This window comes from Dysidea avara, chromosome 7 (assembly GCF_963678975.1).
Source record: "Dysidea avara chromosome 7, odDysAvar1.4, whole genome shotgun sequence".
NCBI classification, from domain to species: domain Eukaryota; kingdom Metazoa; phylum Porifera; class Demospongiae; order Dictyoceratida; family Dysideidae; genus Dysidea; species Dysidea avara.
The window spans coordinates 31740230-31756148 of NC_089278.1; the positions used below are offsets into that span (position 1 = coordinate 31740230).

A 15919-nucleotide genomic window follows, 5' to 3' on the forward strand; every position below is an offset into this window, starting at 1 on the left:
AGAGTGAAGGGTAATAGCTACATGTATGCTCTAATAGTACATACATTGAATGATCCAAGGCACACGTCACCTTCCCAATGGTGTACAAGTCTGATTCTTTCCTCAACAAAAATATGCTGATGTACCACAGCAAAAACCAGACTTGTTCAGTGTCTAGAAGTACTTTAAAATTTTACTTCTATGTGCAGGATAATACATGTATGTTCTAATAGTACACACAATGAATGAACGAAAGCACACTTTCCCAGTGGTGTACAAGTCTAGATCTGATTCTTTCATCGATAAGTTTACTCTATAAGTTGATGCACCACAGCAAGAACCAGACTTGTTTAGTGTCCAGAAGTATTTACTTCTAGGTGGGAAAATAAATAATGTTTTGGAATGGTTTGAGAAATGGTGAATACACCATAATGAGAACTTTTATATGGACAAATTTGGAATAGAATAATAAGGAATCTTTGAGCATAATTCCCTGAGGCCTACTTGTAACAGTCATCTTAAGGAGCAGGTAATGATTACTCTTGCCCAGGTGATGTTAATCATCCAGATTCCCAGCATGGCCATCCTACATTTCAGTTCGTAGCACTACTCAGACTTTATACAATGAAATGTGACATTTCATTCACCCCTTATTGTGCTGATGTAGCTACTGCAGCTGGGAAGTTGGCAAAGGATGAAAGACATTGAGAAATGCTGTAGGGATGACTTTATTCCCCTTGTTGTTTGGTGTGTGTGATGTCTCTTAGAGTTCATCGATCGGTTGCTGATCACATTACAACCAGAAGTGATGCTTATACTCAACTGGCTCATAAGAACTTGCTGTAACAACATTAGGCCTGAGTCAAATATGTTCAAAATTTTTCCCAAAATGCTTTCAGAAAATTTTCACCTATTGTGCTCTTCGAATTCAGTGTTCCAGTGTTCCCATTATGTTCCTAGCCAGCAATATTTCATACTTAGAACATTTTAATCAATAATTTTCTATTAGAGTATTTCACTACAAAGTGACTGTTCTATTAGAGAGCATTTATTGCAGATTTCAGTTTCCACTGACTGCTCAATTAGGAAGTATCGATGGAATTAAAAAGCTCCATAGTTTGAAATATCTACTGGCATAGCACTCCAGCCTATTATTAGATATGCTTTTTTATGATGCTAGCTTATTTGACACAGCCCTAGACAGTTTTCAGTGTCACTTCAGACAAACACAATGCTAGAATGTTTTTAAACACTAGGCTTTACAGTGTGGAGACACTGTCTATGCAAAGCTTTGTAATTATAATTGTAGTGTCATTGATTGATATTTATAATTAGTACTGGGATAGACAGCTTTAGCTGATATTATCCCAGGGAGCCAAATATCAATAATAAATTATATGCACCAAACTTAATAACTAGCTATAGAGTAAAGTAGTAATTATTGGTCCAGCCATGACATGAAGATGACATAACAGAATTGAGTCAGGTAATGGTTCAATGATTTGTTGGCTCCAAAACACAAATGGTGTTGTGCTCATCTGATTGATGACTATGATATCAGATACTGGAGAGGGTGGTAATAGCAGGTGTTATAAGTAAAAAAAGGTGCTAAAAAGGTGTTATAAGTAAAGGTGAGAGGGTGGTAGCATTGTGGCATGTCAATGAGCATAACTTTGTTTACAAGATTATAAACATGGTTACTGTGCTGTGTGTATAGGTGCAAGCAAAGACCATTTAAGTACAGATATCATTTTACACACACTACTCTTCAAAAATAGTCCATCTATAGCTGCTCTTTGTTGAATCTTCTTAATGTTAGCTATCAATCAAAATAATAATGTTAGTGGTGGTCCCACATTATTACAGCATATTAAAGAACTGGTCTTACAAGGGTAAAGTAGGCAGTTTCAATTGTGTAACATGCATAATTATGTGTTAAATAAGGTTTAGGACTTTAGTTCCCTTGTTCACTTTGAGTTGCATGTATGGATGTGATGGGACCATGTCATGGAACTGTGGAGCCTATAGGTAGTCACGTTGGTCTGTATATTATATGGGTGTTTCTGAATGTAGTGTATAAGTAGACTAGATTGTGGGGGTAGCTAGACCTTGAACAAGACATATTCAATGTTTAATGTTTGCAAAGTATCTGTCCACTAAACTAGTTGGTAAAGGTCCTGTTGTAATTTAATACTCTATTTGAACACAATCATCTGTAAAGAGATGGATAGAGGAAACAATGTTGGTATCTATGTCATTAATATACTGTATAACACAAGTGATTCAAGGATAGTGCCCTGGGGACTCATAAAAGGGCTTGCTTTGTGCTGCTAGATGTGTGTATACCTTTCAACAGAAACTCTGCATACATTCTGGAGGTAAGTCAAGTAGTATGAATGTTACATGTATACCATAATGGGTGAGTGGTGTGCAACCAAGGGTAGCTCAAAATTTTAGCAACAGATTTCCGAATTTTCTATTTCATGCACACTTATATCTAGGAAGGCAAAAAAAGTTTTGAAAATTATGTGTTCTGAGATAACAATTGCCACCAAAAATCACTTTAAAGCTGTCATTTTAAATATTATTATGCTAGGAATTAATTGATGTAGGCTGCTTATGCTTGCTTTGACTGGCATGTAGCAGGAGCAGGCTGAACAATCAATTAAGAGGTCAAGCTATATGAGTGAAGTTTGAAGCATACAACGAACATGGATGTCATTCTGGGGGTCTGGTGCATGCCCCAGAACACATTCAGATCTTAAACACTTTGAGATACGATTTTAAACTATTTTACTATGTAAACTGAAGTAAATGCAAAAATGTGACTGTTCTATTAAGGTTGTTGACTGCTCTATTAAAGTATTTCGATCTGAACCTTTGCAACCAATGCAAAATTTGCCTAGATATACTTGACCAGTTTCTGAAAACCTCAGAGAATCCCTGGATTCATTCTTGGTGACTGTGTCAAATGTTTCAGGGAATTATTTTTTAGAGAAAATCCATAGGTATTAAAATGTCATCAACAATAAACATAAGTTGGGTCCAGTGTTACACGTTTGAATCCATGTTGATTATATAGGACTGATGGTATTGTGGGTATTGAATGGTCCACAATGGAATGAAATATGATGTTTTCCATTAATTTACAGCAGACAACAGTCAAAGAAATGGGTTGATAATTGGATGGAAGGGTTGTAGTACCTTCTTCAGATGTTGGCTGAGAGCAAGTACTAGAGTTGAGTGATTGGATAAGCTGTCTGTGCTTGCAAAAGCATTTTAAGGGGGGTTAGGTTTGAGTTGTTGCCAAGGTAAAACTATGCAAAGTTGTTATGAGTGATACAGTGCTACATAGTTCATCTGCTAGGCTAGGAGTAAATGTCTCTGTTGTTGAGTGTACTATTAAATAAATACAGTAGATGATACCAATGATTTACATACACAAAGTATGCATTTTAAATTAATGTGCCATTAATCAATGCGTTTACAATTGCTGCAAATGAAGGTCTTTCTGGAAAATTTTCTTGCCATGTCATTTGTAAGAGTTTATACCTGAAATGATAAAATTCAAAATATTTATAATAGACTATAACTATACTATACAATTTTGTATTGAAAAGCAACGTTATACATGTATATGGCATACAGGTAGATACCATCCTTGTTCTAGACACAGTATACATGATCCTTGCTACGTGTACATGAAATTTTGTAAGGAACAGAACTTCTGAAGATTTTGCATAGTATATATGTCAAGACACATGATAGTGTGTCGTGCGGCCAAGAAAGCCGGCACACCACACCATGAGTATATTGACAGGAAGAAAAAAACAGCCTTTTCACATGTGCATAGCTCCATAGCCACTCCTCCAAAGCACACCATTTTTGCATTATAGCTGTTTGCCAGGTGGGGTAGGCCACACAGCAAATTTGAGTAAATTCACAAGAACAATTTGCAAGATATGGGTGTTCAAACTTCAAAGTTTTATTTTAATTTCTTCGTTTTTTCTTCTTATGCTGTACAGGATATACAAGGGCTTCGATTTATTTTCACACACATTGCAAAAATTGCTATAAAACGTAAATGTGTAACTTGATTGCCTTGATCATTGGCACAAATGAAGAGCGTGTAATGGTGGATTCACGTACCAAGTTTGCCGTGAATCTGAGAAATATCCAAGGAGATATGAGCATTTATTCACGTAAAAAAAGATCAAACTTTTGTTATGACTATGTACAGGGTAAACCAAGTATAGGAATAGCTTGGAGATAGACTGATCATTGTAGCAGTGCCTTTTGATAGTTTGAATAGCAATAGAGTCACAGTGACAAAGTTATAAAGCAAAAACCAAACAAGTGTAAACCCTGGGTGAAAAAGTTGTGAAATCAAAGATGGTGGCCAAGAAATGGCTGTAATGATATTAATGCTAAAAAAAAATTAATAATGGCTGTGTGCATTGTTAAAAATTTATTAGCATTAACATCAATGTAGCCACCACCTTTGATTTCACAACTTTTTCACCCAGGCTTTGTAAGGTCACACCATTTTTTCACAGCTTGGCTGTTTTTGTGGGGTATATGAATCTTCTAGGTTCACAGTCTTGAAAATGTATGTGTATGGTAATAAATAGCGTTTAGTTATGTGTACTTGTTTTGTGTACTTGTTTTGTGTACTTGTTTGTGTACAATACACTTATTAAGGATCATAGAAAAAGTACATGTGTACATAATTATTATGCATGCATATACTTACAATTTCTGTGGACAAAGGACTGGCTTATCCAACCTTTTGCCATGTTTTAAAATAGTGATGATATTGGCATTATCCACACCAGGATATGGTATTCTACCAAGTGAGAAAATCTCCCAACAGGTGACTCCATAAGACCACTGTATTACAATTGTATGAAATAATCTATATGCTGTTACATCACATATCTGAAAATATTTTGCTATTATGTTGTTATACTAGATACACATGTTCTGCATTATGGGCAAATAAATGGATATTGTACATATACATATACTAGAGTTCTTAAGCTAGTTACCGATTCACAAAAATGTTGCTTACATTACATATATATGCATAGCCAATAAAAGATTATTATAATCTGACAAAATGTTTGGCAGGTCTACAATTCCGCCGTGTATTAACATTATTAAAATTGTTTGCTAAACTATTTTGTGGTCTGTTAAGATGATAGTCATTTTGCACATTAAATTTGCTTACACATAGACAAACAACTTGAAAACTGTAAGTAGTTTCAGGAGGTGGGAGCTGGAACAGGCCAAAGACTAGCAGCTAACTTTGTCTTAATTATATAAAGTGTATGACAAACATGGATGCCATTCTGTAGGGTCTAGAAGCATGCCCCAGGAAGCTCCACATAACACTTTTCACTGTGTTGTTACAAATAAGTTAAGAAACTACATAAGATATATAAGTGACTGTTCTATTAGAGCAGTTGACTGCTCTATTAGAGTATCTTAAATCACAAATTAAAGTGGGGGGCCACAGACCACCTGTCCCCACTCCCTGTTTCCACTGTCTATATGCAGTTCAGTATCCAATATAGTGCATTTGTGCTAGCATGCTACGCAATGTAAACAAAGCCACCATTTATGACATTAATATTTCTATAGTGATAGACCTAGCATTTGCTTTTTTGGTATAACATACCACATCAGTCTTCTCATCAAAGTATCCATCCAGTAGTGACTCTAATGCCATCCACTTTACTGGTAATGTAGTATGTTTCTCTATTCTGTAATACTCAATGCTGTATATGTCTCTAGTTAGGCCAAAATCTGCCACTCTGATATTTAAATTCATATCCACCCTATATATGCAAAAAGATGGGTTAAATAAATCTTGTGGAGAAATACATAACACATGTACAACAATATTGGTTATTTCACTTTTGGCAAGTATCTTCCAGTAACATAAATCAGTATGCAGACACAAGAACAATGAAACTGTGAAAAGGGTGCAGCTTTTAAAACACCTCTATAAAAGATAGGAGCTGAGCATTATTAAAATTTATGTTGAAACCATTCCTGGGCCACCACTTTTGACATTTTTTTAAAACTCAGGTGTTTAGAAGGTCACACACGTTTTTCAGTTTAAGTGTTTTGTGTGGATTTCAAGGCCCATAGGCTGGCTGTGGAGTTTAATTTTACTATTGTTTCTTATCTACAGATACAACAATGATTATGGAAGGCAGAAATTACAATTATATTGGCAGCAATTATTATTAATGTACTCCAATGGAGTGCAATTATTAATTTCTCATCCACCAATATTCAGAATGGCAGTGCAGGATGGGATATTATTTTTTTTATTAAAGAAATAGCTCATATGACTTAGAATACATCTGCTCTCACTAGCCATTACCTTTATTATCCACCAATTATCCCAAAATAATTACAGTATTGAAAACAGCAATACATGCAGGGATGAGAAACTACACTAATACGTTTATGTGGCCCTAAGTGATAAAACTTTTATTTATAAGATAAAGGTGAATCTGTAATGGGATTAATATAATAATATTTATAGTGGTGGCTCTGTGGTTAAGGATTTGGGTAATAGATGTGATTTCAATGCAGGTATGAAGGACAACAAGACATGGAATGGTCCAAAGGAAGCAAATATATAAGGTGTTTGAATAGTTCAAGGGATTACTGGTCTAGAACAAGGACAACCATACTGTGGAAAAAATCCTTCCAAGAAACTGTAGTGCCACATATGTCTGGCTGTCATATTAAAATTATATTGATTTTTGTGGTAGTTATCACCCCTAATTTACTGCTGTTCAGTGCCAGTGAGACTTCAAATCCCTATCCTGTCTATTTCTAACTATAAATGCTCATAGAAACAATGGGCTGTAAAGTGGAGGGTAACCAGGCTTCAAGGGCAGGAACTATTCTCTTCCTGAAGATAAATACAATTCAGGTGTATATACACCAGTTAACTACATCCTTGATAAAATACATATAGAGTAGTAAACTTGCATACATGCAATTTCTAGCAGCAAGATCTCGATGGACAAATCTCTTGGCTGATAGGTATTCCATTCCCTTGGCTATGTCTATGCACATCCTTATAAGTCCAAACTTGTCGATGTTCTACATTGGTTGTGAGAACATACAATCACAAAATGCAACAACTGAGAAGAGGTAGAATATGTCAATCATACAAGTTATTTGTATGTACATATTAGACCCACAATAATTATTTCTCTCGAAGTTACAATCAAAAATATACTATACCTAAAGCATATACACTGCTGTGTTCCGTCCTCAGACAAGATATTTATGGCAATAGTATTGCAAGCAACACAAATACGGATCTCAGAAATAATAGTAAAAATAGTGAGCGTCATGAGCACATATATAAGTTATGTCACATTACTTGGGTATGGGACCTCAGAATTCTTACGTACATTTGGAAAGTCACGTATATTTGTTGGCTCAACTCTGTTCTTTTTTAAGAAACTCCTCAAGTCACCATTAGGCATATATGGTAGGATAACTTTGAACATATCATCGTCACTGGAGTCCACACTTACTCCTAACAACTGTAACACATTGGGGTGACTGAATTTTTTCATGACGGCTGTTTCTGCTACCAGGTCTTTCACAGAATTCAAACTGGTAGCTAAAGGACCATGTAAATATGTTGCATAGTACACCAAACACAATCTAGCAACTCACATTGAATAGTTTTAATAGCAATTTGCATTGCTGATCCATCAGTTTCTATAAGCTCTCCTTTGTGGACAACTCCAAATGCTCCTAAAATTAGACAAGTAATAAATTATTAAATGTTAAACAAATGATGTGATAACCTTTTCCAATGAAGTCTTGTTTCACAATAAATTCCATGGATATTAATATATCTGCAAAAGTCATTTTTACGTAATTCAAAAGCTCATCAACTTCTGTAGAAGACATTTTTTCTGCTTTACTCTGATGACTTCCTACCACAAGACAATGTGAATAACATCACTGTTGCATGATTATATCAATGAAATACCATTCAGTGACTGACTTGCATCTGAACAGCTGCCCATCATCTCACATTGTTTTTCTTTACAACTAAAAGGTAGCATAATTTTATTAGTAATGGCTGAATTTGTTAACAGCACTCACTTTTAGAAATAGGTGCATTAAAAGAGTTATAGATACATATTTTCACAAATGTATGAAGCCACATTTTTATGATAGTCACACCCTGTTGGGTATATATTTAATGAAACTATAACTGTCAATGGTCAACAACTACAATAAGAATCTTTAGCAAAAATTTACAAATTTATTATGGAAATACTACAAGGTCTTGTAAGTCAATAATTCCTGCTGTAGAGTGAGCTTCCTTGGTCAGTCATGTACACAAGCTTGCTAATCAGCTGTGATGAAGCTTCCTGCACATGTGACTTTTGATTGGCTTTGTAATGCAAGTTACAGAACGTCACAGACATAAAAATAGTCGCTGTAGTGTGGGGACGTTCATAAAATTTGTATGGGTGACTAACAGAAGAAAACTTTTGAACAGCAATATCTCAGCCAAGAAGGAAGATATCGAACTCTAACCAGCAGGTATGGTTAGCTGAAAGAATAGGAATCTAGCATTGTTTTTAAAATAAACCGAAAATCACTTTCATGTACTTATTGTAATGTCTTATAGCCATACCTGCTAGTTAGAGTTCTATATCTTCCTTCTTGGCTGAGATACTGTCGTTCAAAAATTTTCTTTCCATAGTCGCCCATACAAATTTTACAAATGTCCCCACACTACAGCAGCCATTTTTATTCCTGTGATGTAATTTTGGATAAGGCTCATGCAGGGGAAGCACTTGTGCTAACATAACTGGTTTTAGTGTTTGTGCATGCCCATCAAACTAATAGAGTATAACAGATAAACTACAGAGAGGCCATTTGGCATCACATCATGTTGAAGCCATGCTGTGACATGGTAACTGAAAGTGATAACACACAACTTATTTAATGCCTTTATTACAAGCCTGTAAACATCTTTTTACTTTACATTCCATTGATGCTATATATTCACAGTCTCATCAGTGGTTGTCCAAATCATCCCTATGCAACTAGCCTTCACTGGTCCTCTAGACAAAGATGCTTGTCTACATAAGTTCACAAATATCTATTAAGTATGTAGTTAGTGTACAGATATCCCAAACAGGGGCGGTTTTAGGGGGGTTTCTGGGGTTCCAGAAACCCCCTCTGAAATAGCGCACTCCCCTACGATTCGTCTGTTAGCAACCTTTTTTTTTTTTTTGGTCTTCAACTTGCAGCTAGGCTGAAGTTGCAATTCCAGGGAACCAGAAACCCCCTCTGAAAATTTCTAGATCTGCCCCTGCCAAACGCCAAGTTTAAGGGAGGCTGGACTTACATAAGTAAACTGCACAATCTGCATTTGCAGACACTACTTCTCATATACTTACTGAACACACACACAAAAGTTTTAACAATAATTATACATCACTGAAACAAATCAGTGGATTAATGTGTGACTTATCAGCCTCTTCTGCACTCATACATGCTAAGATTATAGATTATAATGCTAATAGAGAAGTAAAGTATTATATAGCAAAATAGGATGCATTACAGTGTATGCAGCTAGTGGAACCTGCAGTATGGACAATCAAAAGTGTCCTAATTTTCCTGGTTAGTTGAGTGATACATTGAAACCTGAACATTGTGAAGGTACCCCTCAGTTGTTTCAAGTGTCCATTTTAGCTTCACATTTTATGCATGTAGTACAGTAACAATGTCTAGTACCTGGATCTTTGAGATGTTATCTTTTTCCTGTTCATTATGATTATAGCAAGTAGTATGACTATGATGACAAGTGCAACACCTCCAACACTAACTCCCACAATAACTTTGACTGGCGGTTCTACATATAATACAACAACACTCATGCATTATCCTCATAAATGATGTTCACGATACATAACAATTGACATATTATGTTAAATAGTATGTGGATATTCATGAGTAATGTGTGTATTTAGTTATTAGTTACATGACTAATTCATATCAACCATTTCTGAATGATTAAAACTTTTCTCTAAAATATAAAAATTCTAACATAGAGTATGCACAAATATGTTATGCTAACCTGAGTCTTCTGGCATAGTGATGAAGGTCTCATTAGCTGTGGTGATAAATGAATGATCACAGTACACATGACAAGAAATGAAATAATATCTATCAACAGAAAACATAGGACTGCACATCCTTACAAATACATTTGATAGATTCACCAACAGCAAGTGAACAAACATTAACCATTAACAATGATGAAGAATGAATGATTGAATTGTGTAACCATTAGAAATATTGCACATGTGATCAATTGAATTATCAATTAAGTTAGCACATGGTGCTGTAAGCAAAGTCAAGAGTAGAAATCTCCAAAATCTTCTACCTTTTGTCCATGCAGATTCCTAACCCAAAACCTGATTCCGTAGTGCCGATCAGAGGCACCCATAAAAGTAGCTGTGTAAAAAACTGTGTACCCTGTTTCCACCATTGTTTTGCTTTTAGCTGTAGGTGGAATACCACAAGAAGATGAGAAACAGTGAATGAACCAACAAACAAGTAACTAATTAAGCCTGTAAATAAGTAGTAATGTGTCGGTGCATGGGTATATTATACATTATGTGTTTATAATACAACTCACTAAGATTACTGCAGGATTCATCTGAAATAAACTGAGGTGGAACACTGAAATAAGTAGAAGTGTTGAAACAGTCAAAATTTTCAAGTAGCACACGTAAGTTTGGAATGAGATCAAGGATTTCGTCATTCAAAATTGCACGACATGATTCAAATCGTGCATTAATCTCTGTACACTTGTCAGGACAAATTGGAAGTAGCTGAGATGATTCAAAATCACATCCTGGAAATGTATAGGCACAAAGCAGCACAGATGCAAAGCTTCCACAAGAGCCACTATCTTGTAGACCTTGAATGATTGTAACAATGCTAACAAAAAGTTCAGAAACAATCTCTGTGACATTTGGAGCATAGTATGGTTCAGACAGCACTTCAGAACACATGTCACGTTCACGTGGCACTGGAATACAACTGTAAAGGATATCAACATAATCAATACATTATTAAGATGACCTCTAACCTCAGCCCAATTGAATCTTGCACAGCATTTGTAGCATCTGTAATAACAACTGTTGTAACAGCAGCATTAATAAATAACTAGATAAAAGTAGTGTACTTTTATACAAGACATAAAATGAACTTAGCTTTATGCATTATGATTATGTGGAGGAGAATTTGTACATGTGGAGTGAGCATGGTATGTTTATGTTTAGAGTAAATTATAGTGATGTAGCTATTTATTTAGTATTGCTGTTATATCTATTTGCTGAATTGTATGCAACTGTATATTGTATGCATGCATACATTGTAATTATTTGTATTTCGTTTGTTATTGAAGTTGCTGTCAACTTGCATTTGTAGTAGCAAGAGTATATAATGGGGAGGCCTCCCCATTATATACTCTTGGTAGTAGTAGGCCATATTTCTGATGTGTACATTTGTGTGTGTCCATGTGTGTGTTTGTGTAGCTTTGAGGCAGCATAACCAAGTGGTTAGAATGCCAACCTGGATGTCGCAGGGTTTCAATTAGATGCTATGCTCAGTTGCTGTTTCCTTACTCACATTGCTCCAGTCTACCTGGCTGTACAATAGGGACCTGATGGCCTGGTGTCAACTGGGAAAGGAAAATCCTTAATTGCTTTGCTCGGGGCATTGTGCATGGAACTTCGATTTTCGCAGCCCTACTGTGGGTTACTATAGTCCTGGATTTACCAAGTGCCTGAGTATCCCAGTACTGGTGGCAATAGCTATGTTTCACTTAGCTACCAAAGGCTTTTTTGCTTTGTATGAATTTTGTGCCTATATATATGGGTGTGTATGTGTGTGCATGTGTGTGTGTGTGTGTGTGTGTGTGTGTGTGTGTGTGTGTGTGTGTGTGTGTGTGTGTGTGCACGCAGCGCGTGTGTGTCACAGTGTGTGTGTATGTGTGATTATGCAGTATCAGCATTTGGCTTTTCAAGCTGAGATATCTTTCATCACAACCCCATGATTTGGGTACAGAAACACTGGCAGAGAGTCAGGTACACAATTCATAGCCAAGTGACTTAGTTATAATTATTAAGCACTTCAATAAAACTAAGTTGTGCAACCCATAGTTTGCTATAACAATGGCTCTTATAGCTAAACATTTTAAAGCCAAATGGCTGACTCACAAATATGGATGGCTACTGTATGGATTGCATTGTACTAATTTCCAGAAACCTTTTAATGCATTTTCACCTTCAACATGCAACCATCTTCAAAAACAATAAATAGTTTAGTAAAGGTACATTTCAAAGAAATGAACATTATACATATGGCTTGCATAAGTTCAGTAATTTTAAAGACTAAAATCTGACACACAATGAAACTTACCTTCAGTGCGGATACAAAATGAGCTAATAGAAGTGTTCTCAGATTCATCATGAAATGTTTTCAAACATTTATCATCGGGTGGTTCAATTCCACGACTTACAATTTCATTTGCTACTTCACTTAGCAGGGTGGAGTAGTCCTGGTTGTCATTCAGCTTATTACAGCTTCCACTACATAATGCTTTGATATCACCAGTTTGTGGATCACACAGTGGGTAGTAGTAGTAACATAAGTGACGTTCTATCATGTCCAGAAACTGTTCATCAGATACATTAGTCAGAACATTGATCTTAACAGATTCCAATCCATTTCTAAGTGTATCATTGCTTGTTCCCAGCCAGAAAGACGCATTGGTGTAATATTGTTGACAAAAATCAGGTAGGTTGTCATATGATACTGAACAGCTGCATTTATAGAAAATATAGTAATACACATATCCTGTAGTGCATAGCTAGGGAAACTTATATTAGCTATACAAGCATACAATGCACTTTTCCTCAAAGAGTTTTCTATAGTCATTGAGGGAGAAAAAATCCTCAATTTCCAAGTATAGCTATAAGGATTTTATAAAGGTCCTTTCATATAAAAGAGCTAGCATTAATAAAAGAAACCGCTTATGCAAAAATAGCATTTATGGACACTTCTTAAGCAAATACATGCAGTGAAATCTATCCATTGTGGTCCGACCTTTGGACCAAATTTTGCTTACCTTACTTAACAGATGGCTGTTAATAGGTATTTCATTTTGTTCACAAATTGTACCCTATAGGAGGCTGCTACATTCAGTGACCCAATTAAACAGGTTCAACTGCACGTTGGACATTGTTCAAAAGTTCACTTGGTTTCTGCATCCCGAAATGTAAACTATATATATTACCAGTTTTAGCTAATTGAACCTGGAGATGCTATTCAAGCAACCATATACAGTTTACACCTAAATTCCATTTCCCATTCATGTTGTATGGCTGGATGTGACTAGTACTATGGTCACACCTCTGCTTTCATCTAACATTAAACACCACTTCGATGAATTTAACTAGCTACATAGTCAACATCTGTGATCAGCAAGAATGTGTATATATAGCCATAAGTATAGCTAATACTAAACGGAATCCTAATAGAAATTTAATTACTAGCTATCGAGACTGAGCTAGAGATAGCTATACTAGCTAGTACAATTTATTGCCGTTTACGTAAAGCTACGTATCTCGGGTGTATTTTAAAACCTACCTAATGTGCACATACCATAGTTAGACTAGTACAAATTCTTCAGAGAGTGCACTGAAAAACTTACTTGCCGAATGACTGGGACAACTGTTCCATCGAGCCGACACGTGATATTGATGAGCAAACAGTTCCGAACACAATAGAAAATATTCCGTAAAACAACGGCTTAATGATCATCATCTTCTTACTAGCGTTCGTCGTCTTCTGGTCAAAATATTAATTTTGTGTTTTTATACAGCAGTACAGAAGCCTCAAGCCAAGGAAGCAAAATAAAGGTGTCACGTGAATTTGGTCGTCTGTACACAGCCGGACCCGCGCTAATGTCCAGCTTACACTATTTTTATTTTTATTAGTATTAGAATATTAATTTCAGGAAAAAGGCACAGCCTCTGTGACAGTGTTTATTCTAGGGCTGTTGGGGGGGGGGGGGGGCTTCCCCCCTAAAATTTCAGACTCACCCCCTAAATTTCAGACTCACTTGCAAGTGACTGCTATACTTATAGCTATTCTTGTTTTTAAAATTGCACACAAAACTTTAAAGTGCTCTCAGATTCAATCTCAAGAGCATTTAATATGTAAAAATTCCCAGGTTAAAACTGCATAATTATGAAATTTTTAAATGCTCTCAGATTCAGTATCAGATCATTTAATTTTTAAAAGTCTCCTATGGTACATATACAATAAGAGCCCAAGTTTACCCATGCAGTTTCTTAAACAGTACGTTTAACTATAAAAGTGTCCTCTGTAATTTTGTAAAAATATTCTAAGCCAAAATGGCGTGCACAGCCACCAAATATACTGCCAGATTAAACCTCAGAAAGTCTGATTTAAAAAAATTCCATAACTATGAAAAGACCCTAATATTCAATTTGAAATTAGGCCTGCGCCTATTATGCCGGCATAATCTTGAGAATAATAGGTCACCAATTTCGTGAGAATAATTCCGGAATTATAGGATGGTTACAGGCATAATTTTAGAATAATCGGACGACCACGGGACTAATCGGTGGAATTAGGGGGCGTGACTCTTCTTGATTATCTAGAAGAAAGAGTTAAGCTACTACAAATGATATAAAGCTGACAGGAGTGCTGGCTGAAAGGAGCTGAAAAGCCTCTAAAAGATCGATATACTCTAATAGAACGCTCAAATACTCTAATAGAGCAGTCAGATCGTTTCATGTTAACAATCTGCAGCCAGCATCAAGGATTTAACTGCATGATTATCTGCAATTCTGAAACTTGTACATCTTATACCAGTGTATCTCCTTCAAGCCTTTGAGCATTATTATCTACCTAACTTAGTAGCTATACAGTAGTTACAGCATAGTATTATAATACACTAATAATTAAATACACTTGAATTATTACTGTAGATAGCTATTCTAACTCTGCTGTAACTATTATGGATAGAAAAATGATGTGTAAGGTGGAATGCTTCATATATGGCTATTAATAATTCAGACAAAACTACTTATAGCAGCATCTTGAAAACTAAGCAACTAGCCACAGATATATACTGAATGAGAATAATTATGGAATAATAGGCTGGATACAAGAATAACAAAAAGAATAATAGGAGAATTTTTTGGGAAATTCTGGAAAGAATAATAGGTAAAATTTTGAACATAATAGGCTCAGGCCTATTTGAAATAGCCTAGAAGTTTTTTGGAAGACATCCACCCATGCAGTTGGTATTATACATGCAATGATAGTCAATACAATATCTTAGTGATCGCACACAATTGTTTATTCACCAGATTCAACAAACACAGTGTACTACTAATAGAATAGTTGCGTACATGAGGTGCACATGGTTGGCTTAGATATTATGTCATTATGTCACCATTATGCATCGTGCTCTACCAACCATAGGATTTGGCTTCACCCAATCCACACAAAAATAAAAATCAACACTCCTTAAATGACTAACCAGTTTCACAACTATTTCAACTGCAGTAAATTATAGTAAACTTGGACAACTATATGTAGACTTTCAGGGCAAGGAACCTGCATGGTCACCCCCAAAATTCCTGATTCCCCACCAAAGGAGAAATCCTAGAATAAACACTGGCCTGTGAATCCTGCTCAATTACATACAAATCAATCATTATAAACATAATGAATATCTGTCCAATGTTCATCTAAAAGATTCTTGAATGAAGTTAATGAATCAGCAATAACAATGTAATCTGGTAAACTATTCCGGTCATTG

At 35.7% G+C, this 15919-nt stretch overlaps 2 protein-coding genes across 2 annotated transcripts; both read right to left on the reverse strand.

Moving 5' to 3' along the window:
• Positions 1 to 3394: 3394 nt before the first annotated feature.
• Positions 3395 to 11074, reverse strand: LOC136259720 (tyrosine-protein kinase receptor UFO-like). Its single transcript, XM_066053236.1, has 11 exons — positions 10691 to 11074; positions 10127 to 10162; positions 9784 to 9901; positions 8018 to 8079; positions 7830 to 7961; positions 7696 to 7776; positions 7425 to 7639; positions 6998 to 7107; positions 5660 to 5819; positions 4733 to 4869; positions 3395 to 3531 (listed from the first exon to the last, which is right to left on the reverse strand). Exons 1-11 carry the CDS (start codon positions 11067 to 11069, stop codon positions 3435 to 3437), a joined length of 1527 nt encoding a protein of 508 aa, XP_065909308.1. The 5' UTR covers positions 11070 to 11074; the 3' UTR covers positions 3395 to 3434.
• A 44-nt stretch (positions 11075 to 11118) lies between these two features.
• On the reverse strand, positions 11119 to 13898 carry LOC136261176 (uncharacterized). Its single transcript, XM_066055150.1, has 3 exons — positions 13775 to 13898; positions 12481 to 12884; positions 11119 to 11183 (listed from the first exon to the last, which is right to left on the reverse strand). Exons 1-3 carry the CDS (start codon positions 13885 to 13887, stop codon positions 11119 to 11121), a joined length of 582 nt encoding a protein of 193 aa, XP_065911222.1. The 5' UTR covers positions 13888 to 13898.
• Between the last annotated feature and the right edge of the window lie 2021 nt (positions 13899 to 15919).

What these genes read in the sequence shown, in the direction of transcription:
- LOC136261176 (XM_066055150.1), bottom strand. Translation starts at nt 13,887, where the DNA reads ATGATGATCATTAAGCCGTTGTTTTACGGAATATTTTCTATTGTGTTC. An exon ending in TTGTCCCAGTCATTCGGCAA is followed by an intron (nt 12,885 to 13,774) that starts GTAAGTTTTTCA and finishes CTATAAATGCAG; the next exon opens with CTGTTCAGTATCATATGACA. An exon ending in ATTTTGTATCCGCACTGAAG is followed by an intron (nt 11,184 to 12,480) that starts GTAAGTTTCATT and finishes TTGTTATTACAG; the next exon opens with ATGCTACAAATGCTGTGCAA.
- LOC136259720 (XM_066053236.1), bottom strand. Translation starts at nt 11,069, where the DNA reads ATGTGTTCTGAAGTGCTGTCTGAACCATACTATGCTCCAAATGTCACA. An exon ending in ACAAGACTTCATTGGAAAAG is followed by an intron (nt 7,777 to 7,829) that starts GTTATCACATCA and finishes GTCTAATTTTAG; the next exon opens with GAGCATTTGGAGTTGTCCAC. An exon ending in TTGATGAGAAGACTGATGTG is followed by an intron (nt 4,870 to 5,659) that starts GTATGTTATACC and finishes ATTGTAATACAG; the next exon opens with TGGTCTTATGGAGTCACCTG.